Raw genomic sequence first — 21,338 nt, forward strand, 5'->3', positions numbered from 1 at the left:
ATTGTCCAATTTACTACTGGAAGCAGTATATTGATTAGTGGTTGTCTCAAATTTTGTACTTTGATCAACCTCTCTAGAATACGATGTTACAAAACTTGTTGTAGTTTCTACTTCATTTTCTGTAGAAGAAGTATAAATCGGTTCAGAAGATTGATACAATTTAGTTGTTATATCTCCTTGAGGTACTAATTCTGTATTTGTAGCCATTCTACTTGTTGTCTCCAAATGATTTGGTGTCATTGTTGTACTTATTTCCGTTGGCGTTAGACTAGCATAATCTCCAGGAACTATGGTTGTAGATTTAGTCTCATACCCATCAGTATACAAGTTTTCGGTTTGAGTACCACTTTTCGTTGTTAAATCTGTTTGCTCAATTGTTGTAACATTTTCATTTTGTACAGATGATTGGGTTGCACTATCAGTTGTAAAATCTGTTTGCCTTCTTGTTGTAAAGTCTTTCATTTGATTCGAAGTCTGGTCCATATTTTCAGTTGTAGAATCTGTTTCTCTAGCCAGTGTTAAATCATTAGATTGGACTGTTGTTCCAGCTACACTTTCCGTTGTATATTGAGCTTGCCCAGGCGTTGTAAAATCTTTACTTTTGGGTGAGGTATGAGCTATACTTGCAGTGTTAAAGTCTGTTAGCTCAGTTGTTGTAATGTCTTTACTTTGAACTGATGTTTGATCTACACTTTCAGTTGGATACTCTGTTTGTTCAACTGTTGTATACTCTTTGCTTTGGTTTGAAGTTTGAGTTATACTTTCAGAAGTAAAATTTTTACTTTCAACTGATATTGCTGTTACAATTCTAGTAATATCCTCGGTAGACTCAGGTGTTGTAAACCTTACATCTTGAACTGATGTTTCAGGTATATGTTCAGTTGTATATCCTGCTTGTTCGGGCGTTGTAAAATCGTTAATTTGAGTTGATGCCCGTTCAACGCTTTTAATTGTATACTCGGTATGCCCGAGCGTTGTAAAATCATTAATTGGAGTTGTAAAATCTGTCTTCCCAGTCATAGTAAACATTTGACCTTGAATTGATGTTTGAGGTACACTTTCAGTAGTGAAATCGGTAAAATTTTTAATCCCAACTGATATTTGAGTTACAATTCTAGTTGTGAACTCAGTTTGCTCAGGTGTTGTAAAATCTTCGCTTGGGACTGATGTTTGAGATATACTTTCAGTTGTATACTGAGTTTGGCCAGCTGTTGTAAAATCTTTATTTTGAATTGATGTTTGTCCAACATTTTCGGTAGTGTATTCCGCTCTTTCGTTCGTTGTAAAATCATAATTTTGAGTTATAATGTTTAATTTTCCGGTTGTTGTAAAATCTTTATCCTCGCCTGATGTTTGTGCTACTCCTTCAGTTGTATACTCGATTTGTCCAATCGTTGTAAACCCCTTATTTTTAATTGATGTTTGAAATATACTTTCAGTTGTATATTCAGTTTGCCCATCCATTGTAAACCCTTTATTTTGCGTTGATGTTAAAGGTACACTTTCAGTTGTAATTTCAGTTCGCCCAGTCGTTGTAAAATCTTCTCTTTGCACTGATGTTTGGTCAAAACTTTTAGTTGTATATTCAGTTAATCCAGCCGTTGTAAACTCTTTATTTTGCGTTGATGTCAAAGGTACACTTTCAGTTGTAATTTCAGTTCGCCCAGTCGTTGTAAAATCTTCTCTTTGCAATGATGTTTGGTCAAAACTTTTAGTTGTATACTCAGTTTGTCCAGCCGTTGTAAAATCTTTACTTTCCACTGTCGTTTGAGATACATGTTCGGTTGTATACTCATTTTGTCCAGCTGTAGTATAATTTGTAGTTTGAGCTACACTCTCAGTTGAGTACTCAATTTGACCAGGTATTGCAAAATCTTCATCTTGCACTGATGTTTGGGTAAAACTTTTAGTTGTATACTCAGTTTGTCCAGCCGTTGTGGAATCTGTACTTGGCACTGTCGTTCGAGCTACACGTTCAGTTGTATACTCATTTTGTCCAGCTGTAGTATAGTCTGTAGTTTGAGCTACACTCTCAGTTGGGTACTCTGTTTGCCCAGGCATTGAAAAATCTTCATTTTGCACTGATGTTTGGGTAAAAATTTTTGTTGAAAGCTCAGTTTGCCCAGCCGTAGTGGAATCTTTACTTTCAACTGTCGTTCGAGATACACGTTCGGTTGTATACTCATTTTGCCCAGCTGTAGTATAATCTGTAGTTTGAACTACACTCTCAGTTAAGTACTCAATTTGTCCAGGCATTGTAAAATCTTCATCTTGCACTGCTGTTTGGGTAAAACTTTTAGTTGTATACTCAGTTTGTCCAACCGTTGTGGAATCTTTACTTTGCACTGTCGTTTGAGATACACGTTCGTTTGTATACTCATTTTGTTCAGTTTGTGCCGGCATTGTAAACTCTTCATTTTGCACCGATGTTTGAGCAAAGCTGTCAGTTGTATGCTCAGTTTGACTAGATGTGGTGAAATCTTTACTTTGCTTTGTTGTTTGAGGATCACTTTCAGTTATGTACTTAGTTTGTTCAGCTGTAGTAAAATCTTTACTTTGGACTGTTGTTTGGGGTACACTTTCAGTGGGAAACTCAGTTTGCCCAGTCATAGTAAAATCATCAATTTGCACTGATTTTTGCGTAAAACTTTCAGTTGTATGCTCAGTTTGTCCAGCCGTTGTGAAATCTTTCCTTTGCACTGTCGTTTGAGATACAAGTTCGGTTGTATATTCATTTTGTCCAGCTATCGTTTGGGCAACACTCTCAGTTGGATACTCAGTTTGCTCAGGCATTGTAAATTCTTCATTTTGCACGGATGATTGATCAAAATTTTTAGTTGTATACTCAGTTTGACCAGCCGTGATGAAATCTTTACTCTGCATTGTGGTTTGAGATACACTTTCGGTTGTATACTCAGTTTGCCCAGCTGTAGTAAAATCTTTACTTTGAACTGTTGTTCTCGGTACACTCTCAGTTGGATACTCAGTTTGTAGAGGCATTGTATTATCTTCATTTTGCACTGATGATTGGGCAAAACTTTTAGTTGTATACTCAATTTTCCCAGGGCTGGTAAAGTCTTTACTTTGCGTTGTTTTTTGAGATACACTTTCGGTTGTGTACTCGGTTTGTCCAGTAATAATAAAGTCTTTACTTGGAACTGTTGTTTGAGGTACTTCTGTTTGTCCTATCGTAGTTGGGAGTACTTTCGATTCTGTAGTGGCATTAGAAATATCCTCAGTAGTAGTTATTTTATGTTGATTTTCAATAGATGTTGGTATTTTAGAAACCTTTTCATTTGTAGTTTTAGATGTAAATATATCAAATTCGACTTCTGTAGTTTTCTCGTACTGTTGAGTTGTTTCAGCAAACGATGATTCAGTTTTAGAAATAGTTGTTTTCTCTTTCATTAATGGGGTTACATTTTCAACGTATGTCGCTGTTGTTTTGGAAATATCCTTCGATAGCCTTGTTGTAGGAAATTCGTTTGCCAGTGTTGAAATCGTCGAATATATACCAGTAGTTATGGATTGCAGAATTGTAGTTGTTTCTTGTTCCACTATAGGTATTTCTTCACTGGATTTACTTGTAAACTCATCTAATGAGCCTGTTATGCTTTCATATTGAGTTGTTGTTTTTAATTCCTTGAATTCTGTAGTTACACCCATGCTTTCAGTGGTTCGAAATTCGTCGGGCTCATCTTTTCTTTCAGACTTTGAACCCTTTGTGTATAAAGCAGTTGTAAATTGATCTGGCTTAATTCTTTCCGTAGTTGTACCTATGTTATCCCTTTCTAAATATTCAGTCATTATTTCTCTCTCAGTACTTATTTCAGTCGTATCACTATCAAACTTGCTTGAACTTACTTGTTCTAATCGTTCAGTCGTAGAAAAAGGAGTTTCTGTATTCAATTCGGTAATTATATTAATTTCTTCAGAAGTAGTTGTTATTGAAAATTGTGTGGTCACTTCACCTGACGTTGTAGTATCGACTTCGGTGGTCGTTAGTTTCGTTTCAGTTACATCAGTCGTTGTAGTCAAAGGTGTCTGATAGTCAGTTGTTTTGTTAGTAGGTTTAATAGTAGGTGTAGGACTTTTATGTATAATAGGATTAGTTGATATTTTAAAACATTGCACTTTTGCATCACCATCATAATTTTCTGGACAAACACATTGTGCTTTGTGTGCCTGAACCAGACACAGTGCGTTTTTTCCGCATTGTGGACGCGCCGCTGTTGATGCTGTACAAGGATCTAGACAAGAACCTCTAATGCAGGCCTGTGAATTTGTGCACTCCATATCCTGAGTGCAAACGGTGCCGTCTGTTACAGCTGTGAATATAATTTTATAACACATACATACACAAATTTACATATATACATTTAGTGGGTGCAAATGCGATAGTTTTCTACCCTTAGATTATTTACATTAACTGAATTAATATATATAAATAATAAATAATTGTTTTAGCAAAAAAATAAATTAAGGGTGTATTTACATAAAAAAATAATCGCAATTAAAATATATTTTAAATAAATACCTAAACAAAAAATTTAATAATCAAATGTTTTATGTATTTAAACATTCGACTTGTTCTCATTAATTTTAAATTCGAGGAATAATCGTTATCATTCTGTTAAAAATACTGAGACGATAATAATTCGATATTTACATTTACGTAGGATAATATAAGCATCAAATATTGTCATTTATGGTATTTTCAAGGGAATGATTGCGATTACTTTTAATATTAATGGAAATTTAATATTTATTTAAAATAATTTTCATGTTAAGTTTATATTTACAGAATAATTAAATATTTGATACTAAAATAACAATTTTACAATCAAAATAATTGTATACAGTACTTAATTTGTTTAGTTATACTCCAAGCCCTTACTCGGCTGCAATAAACACCTGCAAAATGCAAATTCGAGCAAAAATATTTTGATTTGTAGCCGAGCTCGAAGGGTTTAATTTTAGTTATTTTAATATCAAATTTGTTAATACTATTAATTTGCAAATGCTAATGTATGAAGTGTAATGGTTATCTAGTAAATGTATCAAAAACGTACAAAAAAATGAATGGTAAAAATCAGAATGAAGAATTTACAGATGATAGATGATAAAAAAAAAGTGAAACAAAAATAGTTTTGAGAGTAGTAGATTTCTCAGTAAGATGATAAAAGGAAAGGAAAAGTGGCAAGAATTTTTAGATTGAAAAATTGTTTGACTGCTTATTAATATCCAAAGTGGATTTGTTTAAAATAAATAAATAAAATTGTGGCGGTAGCATTTACTATTATGATTAAAAATATTCAGCGAAATTATGGGGAAAGCAGTCATTTTGAAGAGAAAAGTTTAAATGTCCTTCTGTGAACCGATGATGACTGTGCAGTTGTTTACCTTTAAGGCAGCCATATTTTGGATCTGGCACGAAGCCTGGAGGACAAAACTTGCAGATAGCCTTGTGGTCTTCAACGTAGCATGGAGTATCAGTTGGGCAGGTATTGTCTTCACATGGATCCACACAGCTGAAATCTCGGCACGCAAGGTGTGATGGGCAGCCGCTATCTCTCAGGCAAATGGACAAGGAAGGATGGCAGTCGCGCATACATATGCAAATGGCTTTGTGGTCTAGTACGTCGCATGTCTTATTAGGAGGGCATGGAGAGTTTGGCCGAGCAGTACATGGGTTTAAACACTTGCCTTCAATACATGCAAGACTTGATGCACAATCGGAATCACGTGAACATTCTTTATCAGAAGGTGCACATGTTAATTCACCTAATTCATTGACAATAAAGCCTGATTTACATACACAGACTGGTCTATGATTACGAACTTCGCAACGTTTGTTGCCTTTACAGCTATAGTTCTCAAATTTACATGGATCTTGACAATTTCCTGTAGCTTTATTACAGGATAAACTAGATGAACAATCTGCATCCGTTGAACATGGAACGGGTATTAAAGGTCTTGGTTGTGTTGTTTCACATTGTGGATCAATTCGACATGACAAATGTGGCATTCCCACATAACATTGCGGGCACGAACAGCGCGGTTTATGTAATACTGTTTTACATAAGGCGTTCTCTCCACAAGCCCCCCGTAATGTACATGGATCAATGCATTGTAGCCCAATGCATGCTTTATTATTTGAACAGTCCAAGTCACTTGTACATTCAATGTCTAAAAGACAATAATTAGGAACAAAACGAATGAATTCAGGGATGGAAAACACACAGGAAAAAAACAGAAAAGCAAAAAATAAGAACTGTGAAAAGAAGCTTTCTCACAAATACAATTACTAACATGCTCTCTTTGTACATGGTAAGAACAGTAGGCCCGAGATAAGAAAATGAAAAAGAAATGCGCATGTACCGCATCAGAGAGATTGGAAGACATTGACATAACATAAGCGTATTTACATATAAAAATAAGCCTCGACCAAACCATTTAGAAGGTATGTTGTTTTTCATTTGTATATATAAATATATATTATTTCCAAAATTGGTGGGATAAACATAATTCGCAAAAAATAAATGTACGAATTATAAATGTGAGAATGCCCCTTTCACAGTTCCCAATCTGACTTATGTTTAATTTCATTAAAAATGGTTCCTTTGCAATCTGATTGTTCATATTCTTTGTGATTCCAATCAAATTGCAAATTACAAAAATATTATATTAACTATACTACAAATATTTTATGGTGGAATGCTTAAAAAAACAAAAGGCAGATTGGAACACTGTTTACAACATTCCACATTAAATAATGGCGGTGAAATTGTGATTAAGAGGTGATGTATGTAATATATACATGTGTGGTAACTTTGTACAACTTAAATAAATTAAAATGATCCAATATTTTTGTAAATTCAGCCACATGATTTCTAGCTATTTACAAGTGATGTATTATATATATATATATAAATATAAAATAATTTAGTAGAGTGCTTAAGGGGGATCTATCTTAAAGCCCCGAACTCGATTACCAGCAATGAATTTGCCTGCTTCTTAAAAATAACTCAATCTTTGGAACCTATGTTCCTTCATGTTCCTCATTTAAATATTTTGGTTATAATTTAGAAAAATTTTCATTAAATTTTTAATGATACATTTCATAAGTATGTGTAGATGAATGAAGGTAATCGAGTTCTGTGGAAGGGTCTGATTTTATCGAACTAGTTTGTTAAATCAAAAATTCCGAAAAATATTTACGTTAGGGGGCAGTTTAGACAAGTTGGCCGGTCAGATTATTCATAGGTTGAACGAGACTAGTAAAAACTGAATTCGTACAGTGTTGAAGAATGCAATTTACGTGAATTCAACTTCTATTCAGAGGTAATTAAATCTCTAGTGTTGATTAATTTTTCTTACGAAATTAATTTGTTATTAACTAACTACAATTTTGATAAATATGGCTACATTTAGTTATAACAAATTATTTTTATAACTCATGCTAAGTATACACAATTAGTTCCGTTTCAGTAAAAAAAATTATATTTGTCAAAATTTATTAATAAATCTTCATTGAAATAAAATAAACAACACATACCTTTGTGACATTCTTCGTCTGGATTTCCAATAAAACCGTTTTGGCATCGACAAACAAAGGCAGTACCTTCACGTATACATTCAGCTCCATTTCCACAGCCTTCGGTTCTACAATCAATGACTGTTCGTTCGACGGTACCTTTTTGGCAATAAAATTCGTTTTAATATTGTAATATTAAATATTTAAAGAAAACTTACATTTTATGTTTGGATTTCCTGCTGGAAATTCTTGTGGGCAGTAACATTCAGCTTGTTTGTTTACAATATGGCATAGAGCGTTTTCACCACACCGTTTATTTTTACACAAATTAACAAGTGATCCTTCACAGACACATCCGCGGTAGGGATCACCAACGCATCCTGTAGCGCACGTACATTCGAATCCACCTACGCCACCAGGAATATCACGGCAGCGTGCATTTGGCCCGCATGGATTTCGTAAACATTCCTCCTTACCACCTTGCTTGCATTCGATTTGTGGATTTCCAATTAAACCAATTGGGCATGAACATTGTGCTTTACGATTCACAACTCTACATTGAGCATTAATACCACAAACACCGGCTTCTAAACAAGGATTCCGACAAGCTTTGTCTTCGCCACATCGTTTATTTATTTCGCAGTCATTGTCAGTTAAACATTCGTATGGTGTACATTTTCGTGTAGGTTCTCCTTGATATCCATCTGGACAAAGACATATTGTACGATGATCTGACACTAAACAGAGTGCGTTTGTACCGCATGGTGCGTTCAAGCATGGATCTTGACATTGATTTGCAATACAACTCTTGTCAGTTGCACAATCAGCATTTGTTCTACATCCCGGTAAACAAACTCCACCTTGGCATAATTGTCCTCGGGCACATGAGCCTGTTCCTGAACATTTAGCTCGACATTTTCCTTGAGCGCATGATTCACCACAAGAACATTCAGAATCACTGCTACAGGATTTAGTACAATAGCCCGATGTGTCACATTCGCAGAATCCATTACATTTTACAGCTGGTTGTGTACAAGTGACTAGAGGATTTCCTAAGTACCCGGATGGACAACTGCATTGTATACCATGATTCACAACTTTACATTCAGCACATTCTCCACAAGTATTTGAAAATTCACATGGATCTGAAAGTATGAAAAATAATTAAATATACGCTTTTAGCAAATATTACATTTTTGATATATTACTTTGGCATTTATTATTTAAGCAAGCTTGATGATCAGGGCATGAAGTGTCACTTCGGCATCCAATTTGGCATACTCTATTATCACAAATTTGTTGAGCACCACATTTTGCATCTGTGTTGCAAATTGGTTTGCAAATATTATCCAAACATCTTTCATCTGATAAACAATCGTTATTCGATAAACATGTTGATTGGCATAATCCACCATAACAGGTTTGTCCTTCAGCACATGAATTATTTGATACACATGTGATAGTTGGTTGTCGGCAACTAATCAGTGGATCTCCAACTAACGAATTTGGACAAGTACAAATCTTTGCATGATTATATACCGAACATTCTGCATTTGTACCACACGCTGTTGGCGAAGCACAAACATCTACACATTGATTATTAATACAACTTCTATCTAGAGGACATCCAGAATCACTTCGGCAACCAATTACACAAGTTAAATCTTCACAGTATTCTCCTGCTCTGCAATCGTCATCTCTGCGACATAGAGGTTTGCAAACACTATTTGGTACATCACATCTTTCATTAGAGAGACATCCTGAATCTTTAGAACATACTGGACGGCAAACTTCTTCGAAACAAGTTGTTCCTGATGGACATTCCCGATTTTCTGTACATGGAATTGCTGGAGCACGAACGCAAGCTACATTTGCAGTCGGATTTGGTACAAAACCGATGGCGCACGAGCACGTAGCTCGTTGATTTGTAACTGTACACAAAGCATTCGGACCACAAGGAGAATCCAAACATGGATTTACACAACGGTTATTTCGACACGATTCACTTGCACTACAATCTTCGTCACCGTGACATCCGAAAACACAAGTATTATGTAAACAAATATGTCCTAAGAAACAGTCATTATCGAGACGGCATGTTAAGATACAATTTCCGTTAATGCATTTTTCATTAAAGGCACATTGATTATCATTTTGGCACACTGGTAAGCACATACTATCTCGGCATGTGTTGCCTTCACTACAGTCTTCTGGAACATTACATGAAACTGGAATTCGGACACATTCGACTTCTGGATTGCCTGTAAATCCTGGTGGGCATGAACATTGTTTCACATGGCTGAAAACATTACATTCTGCATTCATTCCACAACTTTTCGGCCGTTCGCACAAGTTTTTGCATTGGCCTTCGATACAATTTTCTGCCAAACTGCATTCGTTATCTGAATCGCAGAATACTGAAAAATAAAAATGATTATTAAAATATTACAAAAAGAAAAGTGTACAAATTCGAACTCACATTTGCATACTCCACCATAGCAATATGTATTTTGTGGGCATTCTGCGGTACTGCTGCATGATATTGGCTTGGGCCGACATCCAATGCTAATGTCATTTGGATTTCCTTCATAGCCATCTCTGCATTTACAAATTCCTTCATGAGCAGCCGAGAAACAGTCTGAATTTGGACCACATAAAGTTTGTTCACACGCATCTCGGCATTTTGGAACACCATTTGATGTTATACATTCGGCAGCATTTGGACAATCAGTATTCTTTTCACATTCTACAGGTGCGACACATCCATCGTTGTAGGGATCGCCAACAGTTCCTACAGGACATTGACATCTATATGATCCACGGGCATTATGACATTTTGCTCCAGGGCCACATGGTAAATCAGCACAGAAATCGATTGCAGTACAACCAGAGTATGCATCTCCTGTGTAACCTGGTTGACAGTAACAAACAGACTCATGATTTTGAGCTGAGCATACAGCATTTGAACCACATGGATTATTTGCCAAACATGCAATTTTGCACATGTTATTTTCACAGAATTTTTCTTTTGAGCAATCGTTACTTGTTTCACATTCAATTTGTTGGCATCCTAATCGATCGTCGTAAGCGTCACCTTTATAGCCTGGTTTACATATACATTCTGGTTCATGATTTGGTGATGAGCAATCGGCATTTCGTCCACACAGAGTTCCATAACAGCCATCGACACATTCAGCTTGGCCAATGGAATTTTTGACACATTTTTCATTTAAATCACAATCGTCATTTGAATGGCATTTTACTTCTTGTGTACAAATATTATTGAGACAAAATTGGAAATCGGGACAGCTAGAATTTGTTTGACATGTTGGTTGGCATACTCCTTGGATACATAATTGATCACCAATACAATCTCGACCACTTGAACACAGCGCTGTACAAATACCTCCATTACATTTAGTTCCAGCTGGACATTGTGAATCTGCAGCACAATAAAGCACTGGAACACATCCTAATAAAGGATCACCAGTATGTCCGGCTTCACAACTACATAAAGCAACATGTTGATTTGCGATACATTCAGCCTTTGGTCCACATGCTTTTGGTAATGAACAAGGATTGACACATTTCGTATTTAAGCATATTAAGTTTGTATCACAATCATTATTGTCAGTACATTCCAGTGGAACACATCCTACTTTTGGATCACCCAATGTTTTGGCTGGACATCTGCACTCTGGATTATGATTTAATGGCGTGCAAAGTGCATTTTGTCCGCAAGATTGTGGCAAATCGCATGGATTTTTACAACGGTTATCAATACATGATGCAGTAATTGGACAATCTGAATCTGTGAAACAATCCCCAGGTTTGCGGCAACCAGTTTTTACAGGATCACCGATTAAGCCTTCTGGACAACTACAACTGTAAGATCCTTCAGTGTTTGTACAACTAAAAAAATACATAAATATTAGAGATTTAAATAAATAAATAAGAAAATAGGAATTTTAGTATTTCCAAAATTAAGTAAAAACTTACAGTGCCGTTGAGTGGCAAGGATTATCGTCACATTCGTTTATATCATGGCAAAGACCTCCAAAATTAATATATCCAGAGAGGCATGAGCAAAATGGTTGGTGATTTGTTGGTTCACAAGTCCCACGTCCACAATTTATTCCATCGCAAGGATCTAAAATAAAAATGGTCGCATAAACATACAAGCAATTTTGAAGAGAAATGGTGAATAAATTTATACTTACTTGCGCATTTGTAACTTTGCAGATCACATTTCTTTTCTCTAGGACAGTCCTCGTTCGTTAAACAATCTACTTTAAAACATCCAACACTTAAATCGAAAGGATCGCCTAAATGACCTGCAGGACATGAGCATGTCGGTCGATGATCGAAAGCATTACAAATGGCATTTGGTCCACATTGCGTTTTTGGACAAAGATCGGTACAACGACCATTTTCACAAGCTAATGTCTCACTACAATCAGAATCTTGATAACATTCATTTGGTGCTTTACATCCTGGTCCTGCATAAGCATCTCCAACTTTTCCTTCAGGACATGTACATTTAAATGATCCTAATGTATTGATACATAAACCACTAGGGTGGCAAGGATTATCTTCGCATTCATTTATATCGGCACATCCTGTTGGTGTGGCAATGAATCCATTTGAGCAACGACATTTATTAGCAATACATATTTGACTTGTTTTGCAATCTGCATCACTTTCGCATCCAGTTTGACATATTCCTTGTAAACACACTTCGCCTGGTAAACAATTGCTGTTACCGAAACATACTTTAACGCACACATTATTACTGCAACGTTCACCGATAGCGCATAATGAATTATCAGTACATGGTAAGCTGCACTGATGACCGATGCACATGTGTCCACTTGGACAATCACTTGTGGCAACACATGAAGATGGTACTCGTATGCATCCTTCCTGTGGTGTTGGATTTCCTTCAAAACCTGGTGGGCACTGGCATTGTGTTCGGTGTTGATTACATTGACATATTGCATTTGGCCCACAAACACCTTCTCGACTGCATGGATTTAAGCATTTGTTGTTGATACAAGCTTCATTAGATGGACAATTCCTATTACTTCGACATCCAATCAGACATGTGTTATTCACACAGGCTTGGCCTTCAACACATTGACTGTGGCTGACACATGGTACAATACACATATTTTGTAAACATTTTTCACCTTTTGAACAATCATCGGAGTTTCGACAAGCGATCTTACATTGTCCATTAAAGCATACATCACCACCACAATCAAAATCACTAAAACAACCAACAACTGTACGAACACATCCGTCTTGCGGTCCTGAAGGTACTGGTTCGAACTTCAATGGACATGTACATACTGGTTTTCTATTGACTACGTTGCAAATAGCATTTGGTCCACAAATTCCATGATCACATGGATTAATACATTTTCCCGCTTGACATATCGATTGTAATGGACAATCATTGTCTCCATTTGGACAATTTCCTTCGGGGCGACAACCTGATGTATATGGATCACCAACAAAGTTTGATGGACAGCGACAAATGTGGCCAGATCCACTACCTTCGCATATTGCTGATGAGTGGCATGGATTTGGACTACAGACATCTAAATGAACACATTCTACATCTGCAATAGGATTTCCTCGGAAACCGGGTGGACATTGACAATTTGCTTTATGGTCTTCAGCAATACAAACTGCATTAGTTCCGCAAGAATCTTCGTCACATACATCATAACATGTATGTGTTAAACGATTACATAATTGTGTAACTGGACAATCGTTATTATATACACATGGAACTTCTTTACAACCATTGATTAAATCACTTGGGTCGCCGGCAAAATGACCCGGTGGACATCTGCATTGTGCAACATGATTATTTGTAACACAAACAGCGTGTGGTCCACAGGCTATTCCATCGCAAGCAGGTCGACACTCTAATATTCCTGTATCTTTGTGTAATCGACATGTTTCAGATTCTCGACATTGCGCATCAGTTGTACATTGATTTTTGGTAACTGGTCGACATCCTTGACGATCATTAGGATTACCCGTAAAGTTAGGTAAACATTCACATTGGCCTTGATGATTATTAGCCACACAAATAGAATTTGTAGGACATGTAAACTCTGCACAAACTGGAGTACATTTGAGTACACCTAATGCGTCTGGTTTACATGCAGACGTTGGTTGACAATCTAGATTTGCTCGACAATCTGGTACGCTTGGTTTCTCACACAATGATGTTACTGGATTCCATAAATAGTCTTCTTTGCATTGACAAGTTGGATTGCCATTCAAGTCAACCTTACAAATTTCGTTTTGCCCACAAGCAACAGTTAAACATGGATCAACACATGCGCGAATTCCTTCTGAACTAATTGCACATACAGTGTTTCGTGGACAATCTGCATCACTGTCACATTCTCCTTTATTAACAACACGTTGTTCTGGTATGCATCCAGAATTTAAATCATTTGGATCTCCTGTATATCCTTCTGCACAAATACAATTTGATCTATGATTTTCACTAACGCATAATGCATTGGCGCCACACTGTAATTTACTGCAGGCATCCACACACTTACGAAAACCTTTTCCTAATTGGAAACAAATTTCAGTTGTTCGACAATCGGCATCGTTATTACATTGTCCTCGTAATGTACAGCCATTTATTAAATCGTTTGCATTTCCCAAATATCCGGGTGGACATAAACATTTTCCTGAATCACAAATTGCTCTTGGGCCACAGTGTACTTTCTCGCAAGCATTAACGCATCTTCCCCTTGTGCATGTATATCCTGCTGGACAAAGAACTGAATCACTACATTTGCATGTTAAAGGATTATCACATGGTTTAAGTTCAACTGCTGTACAACCAATAAATGGATTTCCAGCATATCCTTCCTTGCATCTGCAATCGTAGTTTCCTGCCGTATTAATACAAACGGCGTTTTGTCCACAAGCATTTGAAATACATTCATCAATATCATGACATTGAACGTAAGGATTGCCTGCATATCCTGGCGGGCATGAGCATTCGATTGTATTTAAATTTTCACGACATTCTGCCCCAATACCGCATTGTGCAGTTAAACACGTTCTTTTGGATTCCACACTACAACCTTCATATGGATTTCCATTTGTACCAGGATTACAAACACATTTATTTGTTATTCCATATTCACAATGAGCATTTGGTCCACATCCTGGTTGACAAGATGGCGCAATTACAGGTGGCATACAAACTAGGTCAGGATTACCCACAAAGAATGGATCACATACACATTTATTTGTGTTTCTATCGCAACTAGCACCAATTCCACAAACTATGCCCTCACATCGTTCTTTACATCTACCTCCAATACATACGGTTGGTTCCAAACATGGATTTGTTGGAGAGCATACGTCTGGTTGACATTGTCCACCAGGAAATGGATTTCCAATAAATCCATCCAAACATTTACATGTGGGTCCAAATGATGTTGAAATACATTGTGCTCCACGTCCACAAACAAATCCATTACACAACGATACACATTCACCATTTTTTCCTTCAGTAAATCCTGCAGCGCATCGACACCAGGCAGCATGTTTCTCTGGTTCACAATAAGCATTTGCTCCACAGACCAAACCACCACATGGGCTAACACAACTGCCACTTATACATGTTAGAATATCCGCACAATCTTCGTTTCCAGAACATTCAACTTTTGGTTGTCCAGGTGAATCAAGAATACATCCACCTTTATATGGATCGCCAATCATTCCTCTTGGACAAACACAAGTGTAGCTTCCTTTTTTATTTAAACAGTGTGCTCCGTAGGCACATGGACTACTTTCGCATTCATCAATATCTACACATCCTTGCAATGGATCACCTTTGAAGCCAACTTCACACATACATCTTGGAGGATCACTTGGTGTACATTTAGAGTTAATACCACATGGGAAACGTTCACATGGGCTTTTACATTTATTATTATCTGTGGCGTCGGTAAAGAAAGGAGGTGGACAAACACATTCTCCAGGTTGCACACATTTTTCATTTGCATAGCATTCGTTGTCATTAATACAACGTTTTTGAGCTGGTGAACAAAGTCCATTGTAAGCATCTCCACTATAGCCATTAGGGCAATGACATTCATGTGAACCCTGAGTGTTTACACATAACGCTCCATATCCACAAATTTGGCGTCCAGTTTCTTCACATTCATTTATATCAACACATTCGTTATTTGGTCCTGTTCGGTATCCTTTTGGACATGCACAATAACTTACTCCTCCAGTGATAGTAATACATTCAGCTCCTACTGGGCATTTATCTTTTTGGGAACATCCAGCTAAAACGCAGCTTCCATTCACTATTTCATATGGAGGTTGGCATTTACATTGCAAGGAATTACATTCTAGAAAAGATTTATTGAATTAGTAAGAAGCAGTTTAAATGGAAATTTATTTCGCTTACCTTCACATTGTGTGTATGGATTACCGTTAAATCCAGGTAGGCATTGACATTCATAGCTTCCTGGTAAATTCTTACATAAAGCATTTAATCCACATGTAGGATGGTCTCGTTGTTCGGTACATTCGTTGATATCTCTACATTTATTAGTTTGTGGATCTCGAGTATATCCTTGAGTACAAATACAAACATTATCTCCTGTAAATTCATCATGGACACACTGTTCTGAACTGGGGCATGGCTTTGAATCCGAACATGTATATGGATTTGTTGTCTTTAAACATCCACTTCGATATGGATCTCCGCTAGCGCCACCTGGGCATTGACACGAGAAACTTCCTGGTTGATTATTACAAACAGCTCCTGCGGCGCAAGGATTTCCTGCACATTCATCAATGTCAATACATCCATTTGCTGTTCCATTATAACCGCTCGCACATAAACATGTGACCGCATCATTGATTAACATACAATGGGAATTTGGTTTACATTGTATATTTTCACAAGGATCTGTAAGCGTGATACATTTTAGTAATTTAAAAAAAGTTTTTGAGTTTATAATTTAACTTACGTCTGCAATCATTTCCAATATTTGGTTCCGGACATAAACAGCGTTTTTGTGAATCACAAATTGCATTTCCTGGACAATCGTCATTTGTATTACATGTGACAATTCCTACACACTTGGTTTTTGGATCTGGGTCTGGTATAGATCCTTCCGGGCATTCACATGTATATGTTCCCGGTACATTATGGCAAATAGCACCTGGACCACAAGCATTTGGTTCCAAACATTCATTAATATCTAAACATTGTGTCAAGGGATTGCCAGAATATCCTTGTGCACACTGACATGAAAAACTACCAGGATTATTTGTACAGATTGCATTAGCACCACATCGTCCATTTGGCCCGTTAATTTTATCACATTCATCAATATCAATACATCCTGCCCCAATATCAGCTGGATTAAATGTCCAACCTTGTTCACAAATACAGTATGCTTCATTTCCATCGGGCTTACAAAATGCATGAGCGCCACACTTAACGTCTTCGCAGGGCGCTTTACATTGGATGTGAGGTGGTGCACCGACATGTCCATTTTCACATTCACACTCAAAACTACCAACTGTGTTCAAACATTGCGCATGTGGTCCACATGGTTGATTCAAGCATTCGTCGACATCAACGCAAACGGCGCCTTTGGCAATAAATCCTTTTTGGCAGAAACATTGTCCTTCGATACATTCAGCATTGTTTGTGCATTCGTAATTTGATTTACATAAAACATTAACATCGATTTGTTCACATGCCACTTTTGGATCTGGTTTGCCTTGAAATCCTTGTGGGCATAAGCAAGTATATCCAGGGACTGCATTTTCACAAACTGCATGTTCTCCACATGGTTTATCCAATGTTACACATTCATTTATATCGACACAACCTCTGAATGGATCGCCGGTATAATCTTCTTTGCAAGAACAGATGTAACTTCCAACGGTATCCGTACATAAAGCATTTTCGCCACATGGGTTTGTTTTGCATTCGTTTATATCTAAATCAAAGAAAAGTATATTAATTACAGCTGCTAAGTTATTCGACGAAAAAATACCCAAATTGCAACAAAAATTTCATGCAAAAAATAACACCAAAATAATGTGAAAAAATCTGTTGACTAACTTTCACAAAATAAATCGCCTTGGCCGCTGAAACCTTGCGGGCAAATACACTTATATGATCCAGGTACATTTATACATTGTGCATTCACACCGCAAGAATTTAGACGTCCACATTCATTGATGTCAAGACATTCGTCGCCAGGTTTTCCACTGCCACTGTATCCCGGAGGACACTCACATGAATAGCTTCCATTTGTGTTAATACACAAAGCGTTATTAGCACAAGGTTGATCGATGCATTCGTCAATATCTGTTAATTTTGATTAGATTTCTTGTTTAGTATGTTAAAAACAAATAATTAAAAACATTAAATTAAGATAATTTAAAGAAATCCCCGACACAAAATCAGGTCTAATTAATTCGTTTGTGGCGCCGTAGCTCCTAAACGAATGAACTTTTTGTTTTGTTTGAAAGGTAATTTGATCGAGAGTGCTCTTAGGTATGTATAGCTTAGCTTAGAAAACCTGTTCAGCCGTTTGAAGATCATCGCCTCCTTTCTACTTCCTATTAGGGTGCGTCACCTTAAACTCGCACTTGCGGCATAGCTAAGAACACTCTCGATCAAATTAACTTTCAAATAAAAAATCAAAATAGGTTCATCCATTTAGGAGCTACGATGCCACAGACAGACTCACAGACACAGACCCGTTCAATTTATAACACCCGTCTTTTTTAGTCGGACGTTAAAAAGGTGAAGATTATGCATTTTTTTATTTAATTATGTACAGCAATAAAATTGGAGACTGGTTATTTTGGCACAGTTACATAGTTAAGTTAAATGATCCATTCGTTTCCTAAAATATTTTTATAGTAGAGGAACCAAATTATGTTGGTGTTCCAAAAATGAAGGCATGTTGAGATATCTTGCAAGTATCCTAAATTCATAATTGCTACGTTATCTTGACCGATACGAAAATTAAAATAACGAACGGAAATATTTTGGTATTTTTAATATAAGAATTTGTTGAAATAATTAGATTTTGGATATATAAAAGTAGGCTTATTTCACAGTCACCGTTTGAAGATTTGCCTTTATATGAAGATCGTGTATATTTTGTAGGATAGTTATATATATATATATAACGGAAACAACCACAATTTAGTTGTAATATTAACTTAACCACTGTTGTAATATTAAAGTTAGTTAAAAAACAAATATAAAAAATTATAACAGTTTAATAAAATGACACAAAAAAAGTCCTGATAGAATTCCGAAACGGTTTTAAAAATTATTTTGGAACAGAAAGGATATACAATGTTTTATGGTAAATTACCCAAATCTGTCGTAGAACATTACATTAATTAGCAAAGAAGGAATTAATATTTTATAGCTTGGGTTAAACATTAAAAAATTAGAAAACCTGGAAAATAAATTTTTTATCTTACCTTTACATTCAGACATAGGATCACCAATAAATCCTTCGGGGCAGGCACATCTAAATGATCCAATAACATTTGAACATAGTGCATCTCGCCCACAAGGTGATCGCGCACATTCATCTGCATCGCGACAACCTTCTGGTCCGTAAGCATCACCAGAAAAACCTGGTGGGCATTCACATACTTTGCCGCCAATTGTATTTTTACATATTGCTTCTGGTCCACAAGCGGTTAACGGATTTTCGCATTCATCAATATCCACGCACTGATTATTCACAAAAAACAAAGTTATTAAACAAATTTTATCGTTTAAATTTATATTCTAACTTACCCCATTAAAAGGATTTCCTTCGAATCCCTCGGGACATGTACAAGTATAATTTCCTAAAGTATTTTGACATATGGCATTCGTTCCACATGCATTTGGTTTGGCACATTCATCGATATCTGTAAAAGAATAATTTTTATTTCTTTAAAATTTTAAATTCATTTCTCAAAGTCATTTTTTCGTACTATAATTTTTAAAATGGTTTAGAAAACTTAAAAATATCTGATTGCTTACCTGTACATTTTTCTTCACCGTCACCTTCGAATCCTGGTAAACATTTGCACAGAAAATGTGCTGGTAAATTGCAACATTCAGCATTTTCTACACATCGCGCAGCTATTGCTGGATCATCGCATTCGTTTATGTCTATAATTACAAAAAATAACAAAGATTAGATTCAATATTTATGTAAGGTTCTACTTTTGTAACAATTTTGTAACTTTCCCCCATTTTAAACTAAAACGAATGGTTACAGAAACATACATTAGCGTGAGAAACGCCTTTTTCACCAATATTGGAAAAAAAAAACAAGCAGAATAGTTCAAATAGTAAAAATTCACAAATAGTTTCTAGTTAGAGAATTATACCTTTAAATCAGCGGCCTTTATAGCCATTTTTAGGATGCAAAATTTAAAAATGGTCTTCCAAATATTGCATGTCTATTTAGTAATTATTATTAAAATAATAAACACTAATGATTAACCTAGGCCTTGAACAACCTAGCCAATGGGTATGTTTAAATTTAAAAAAGAATATGAAGACTCAGAGCATTGTCCGATGCAGATATCAGACTATCAGAGCATATTTCTATAGGCCGATCACACTCAACTAAATTGAAGTATTTTTTAATTTCTTCGAAAAAAAATCATATTTTGTTTTTTTAAATGAAAAAATAATAAAAAAATCAATCAATTTGACATTGAATTTAATGGATTAATGCCATTTGGCACACATAATTTTTTTTTATCATTCATAAAAGTATGAAACAGTGAACTTTATACTCTGATTTAATTAGAAGTTCAAAAGTAAAAGTCTAATAAAATAAACATTAAGTGATTGTTGTTTCTTTATAAATAATATTGGCATTGAAAAAGATGTCTAAAATTAAAAATGTCATTTAATATTAATTGGAATAAATTTTCGACGCTTGCTTAATTTTTTTATAATCGTAAGATCATTCAGGATAAAATTGCTCTAAAAGAGGAATTTCCAGTATAAATTCGGTGAAAACTATATTGATTTCGTTCAGTTTAATCCGAAACGACAGTCTATGAAGAAGATTTTAACTTTAAAGAAATACAAGTTGATTATCGTCTGAAGTACTTTGTCATATTTTTGACCTTTTTCATAAAATAAACTTTGTAGGTAACGCTAGTTAAGAATACAAATTGGAAATAAATAATAAATAAAATATCAAAATAGTTTTTGCATGTAGAACGAATTCGAATAAATTTATTATATAATAATAAAAATCAAACTTTTTTTTTGAAGTTATTTACGATTTAATTTTTAAAATATAATTTAAAATTTGATTCACTATTATTATACAGAGTGGTTCTAAATAAAATTATCTATAAAATAAGACAAGAGTGTGCGGATAAATCAATATTGATTATTTTTGTAACATTGAAGTATGGCTTTAGTTTGAAAAAGTCGGCGATTGTGTGATCTCTTTTCTTTTTTGTATTTTCACTATTATATTAGTTCGTAAATGAAATTAATTCCTACGAAAAACAGATGAATTTCACGACTAAATTCTAGCTCCTTTCTGTGAACCACTTTGAACATTGATATATTATTGATATTACATAAATTTTATTATATTCAATTTAAATTCTGTTATATTTTTTTCTTTCGATATTTTCATATTAAATATAATAAAATAAATATTCAAATATGCTTTAAGAAGTTCAAGATCGTGTTTTTATTATTAAATAAAATGAATGAATT

The 21,338-nt window shown here is 35.4% G+C and overlaps 1 protein-coding gene across 1 annotated transcript in view; it reads right to left on the reverse strand.

Moving 5' to 3' along the window:
* The window catches only part of LOC123294510, a 279,274-nt gene that overhangs the window by 71,051 nt on the left and 186,885 nt on the right, over positions 1-21,338 (reverse strand). Inside the window, 13 exon segments of the mRNA XM_044875560.1 lie at positions 5,404-6,189; positions 7,595-7,696; positions 7,756-8,682; positions 8,746-9,954; positions 10,017-11,449; positions 11,537-11,687; positions 11,758-15,945; positions 16,005-16,511; positions 16,573-17,556; positions 17,682-17,930; positions 19,067-19,325; positions 19,392-19,507; positions 19,623-19,754. Coding sequence (XP_044731495.1) covers positions 5,404-6,189; positions 7,595-7,696; positions 7,756-8,682; positions 8,746-9,954; positions 10,017-11,449; positions 11,537-11,687; positions 11,758-15,945; positions 16,005-16,511; positions 16,573-17,556; positions 17,682-17,930; positions 19,067-19,325; positions 19,392-19,507; positions 19,623-19,754 — 11,043 coding nt within the window.

Source organism: Chrysoperla carnea, chromosome 3 (assembly GCF_905475395.1).
Source record: "Chrysoperla carnea chromosome 3, inChrCarn1.1, whole genome shotgun sequence".
Classification (NCBI taxonomy): domain Eukaryota; kingdom Metazoa; phylum Arthropoda; class Insecta; order Neuroptera; family Chrysopidae; genus Chrysoperla; species Chrysoperla carnea.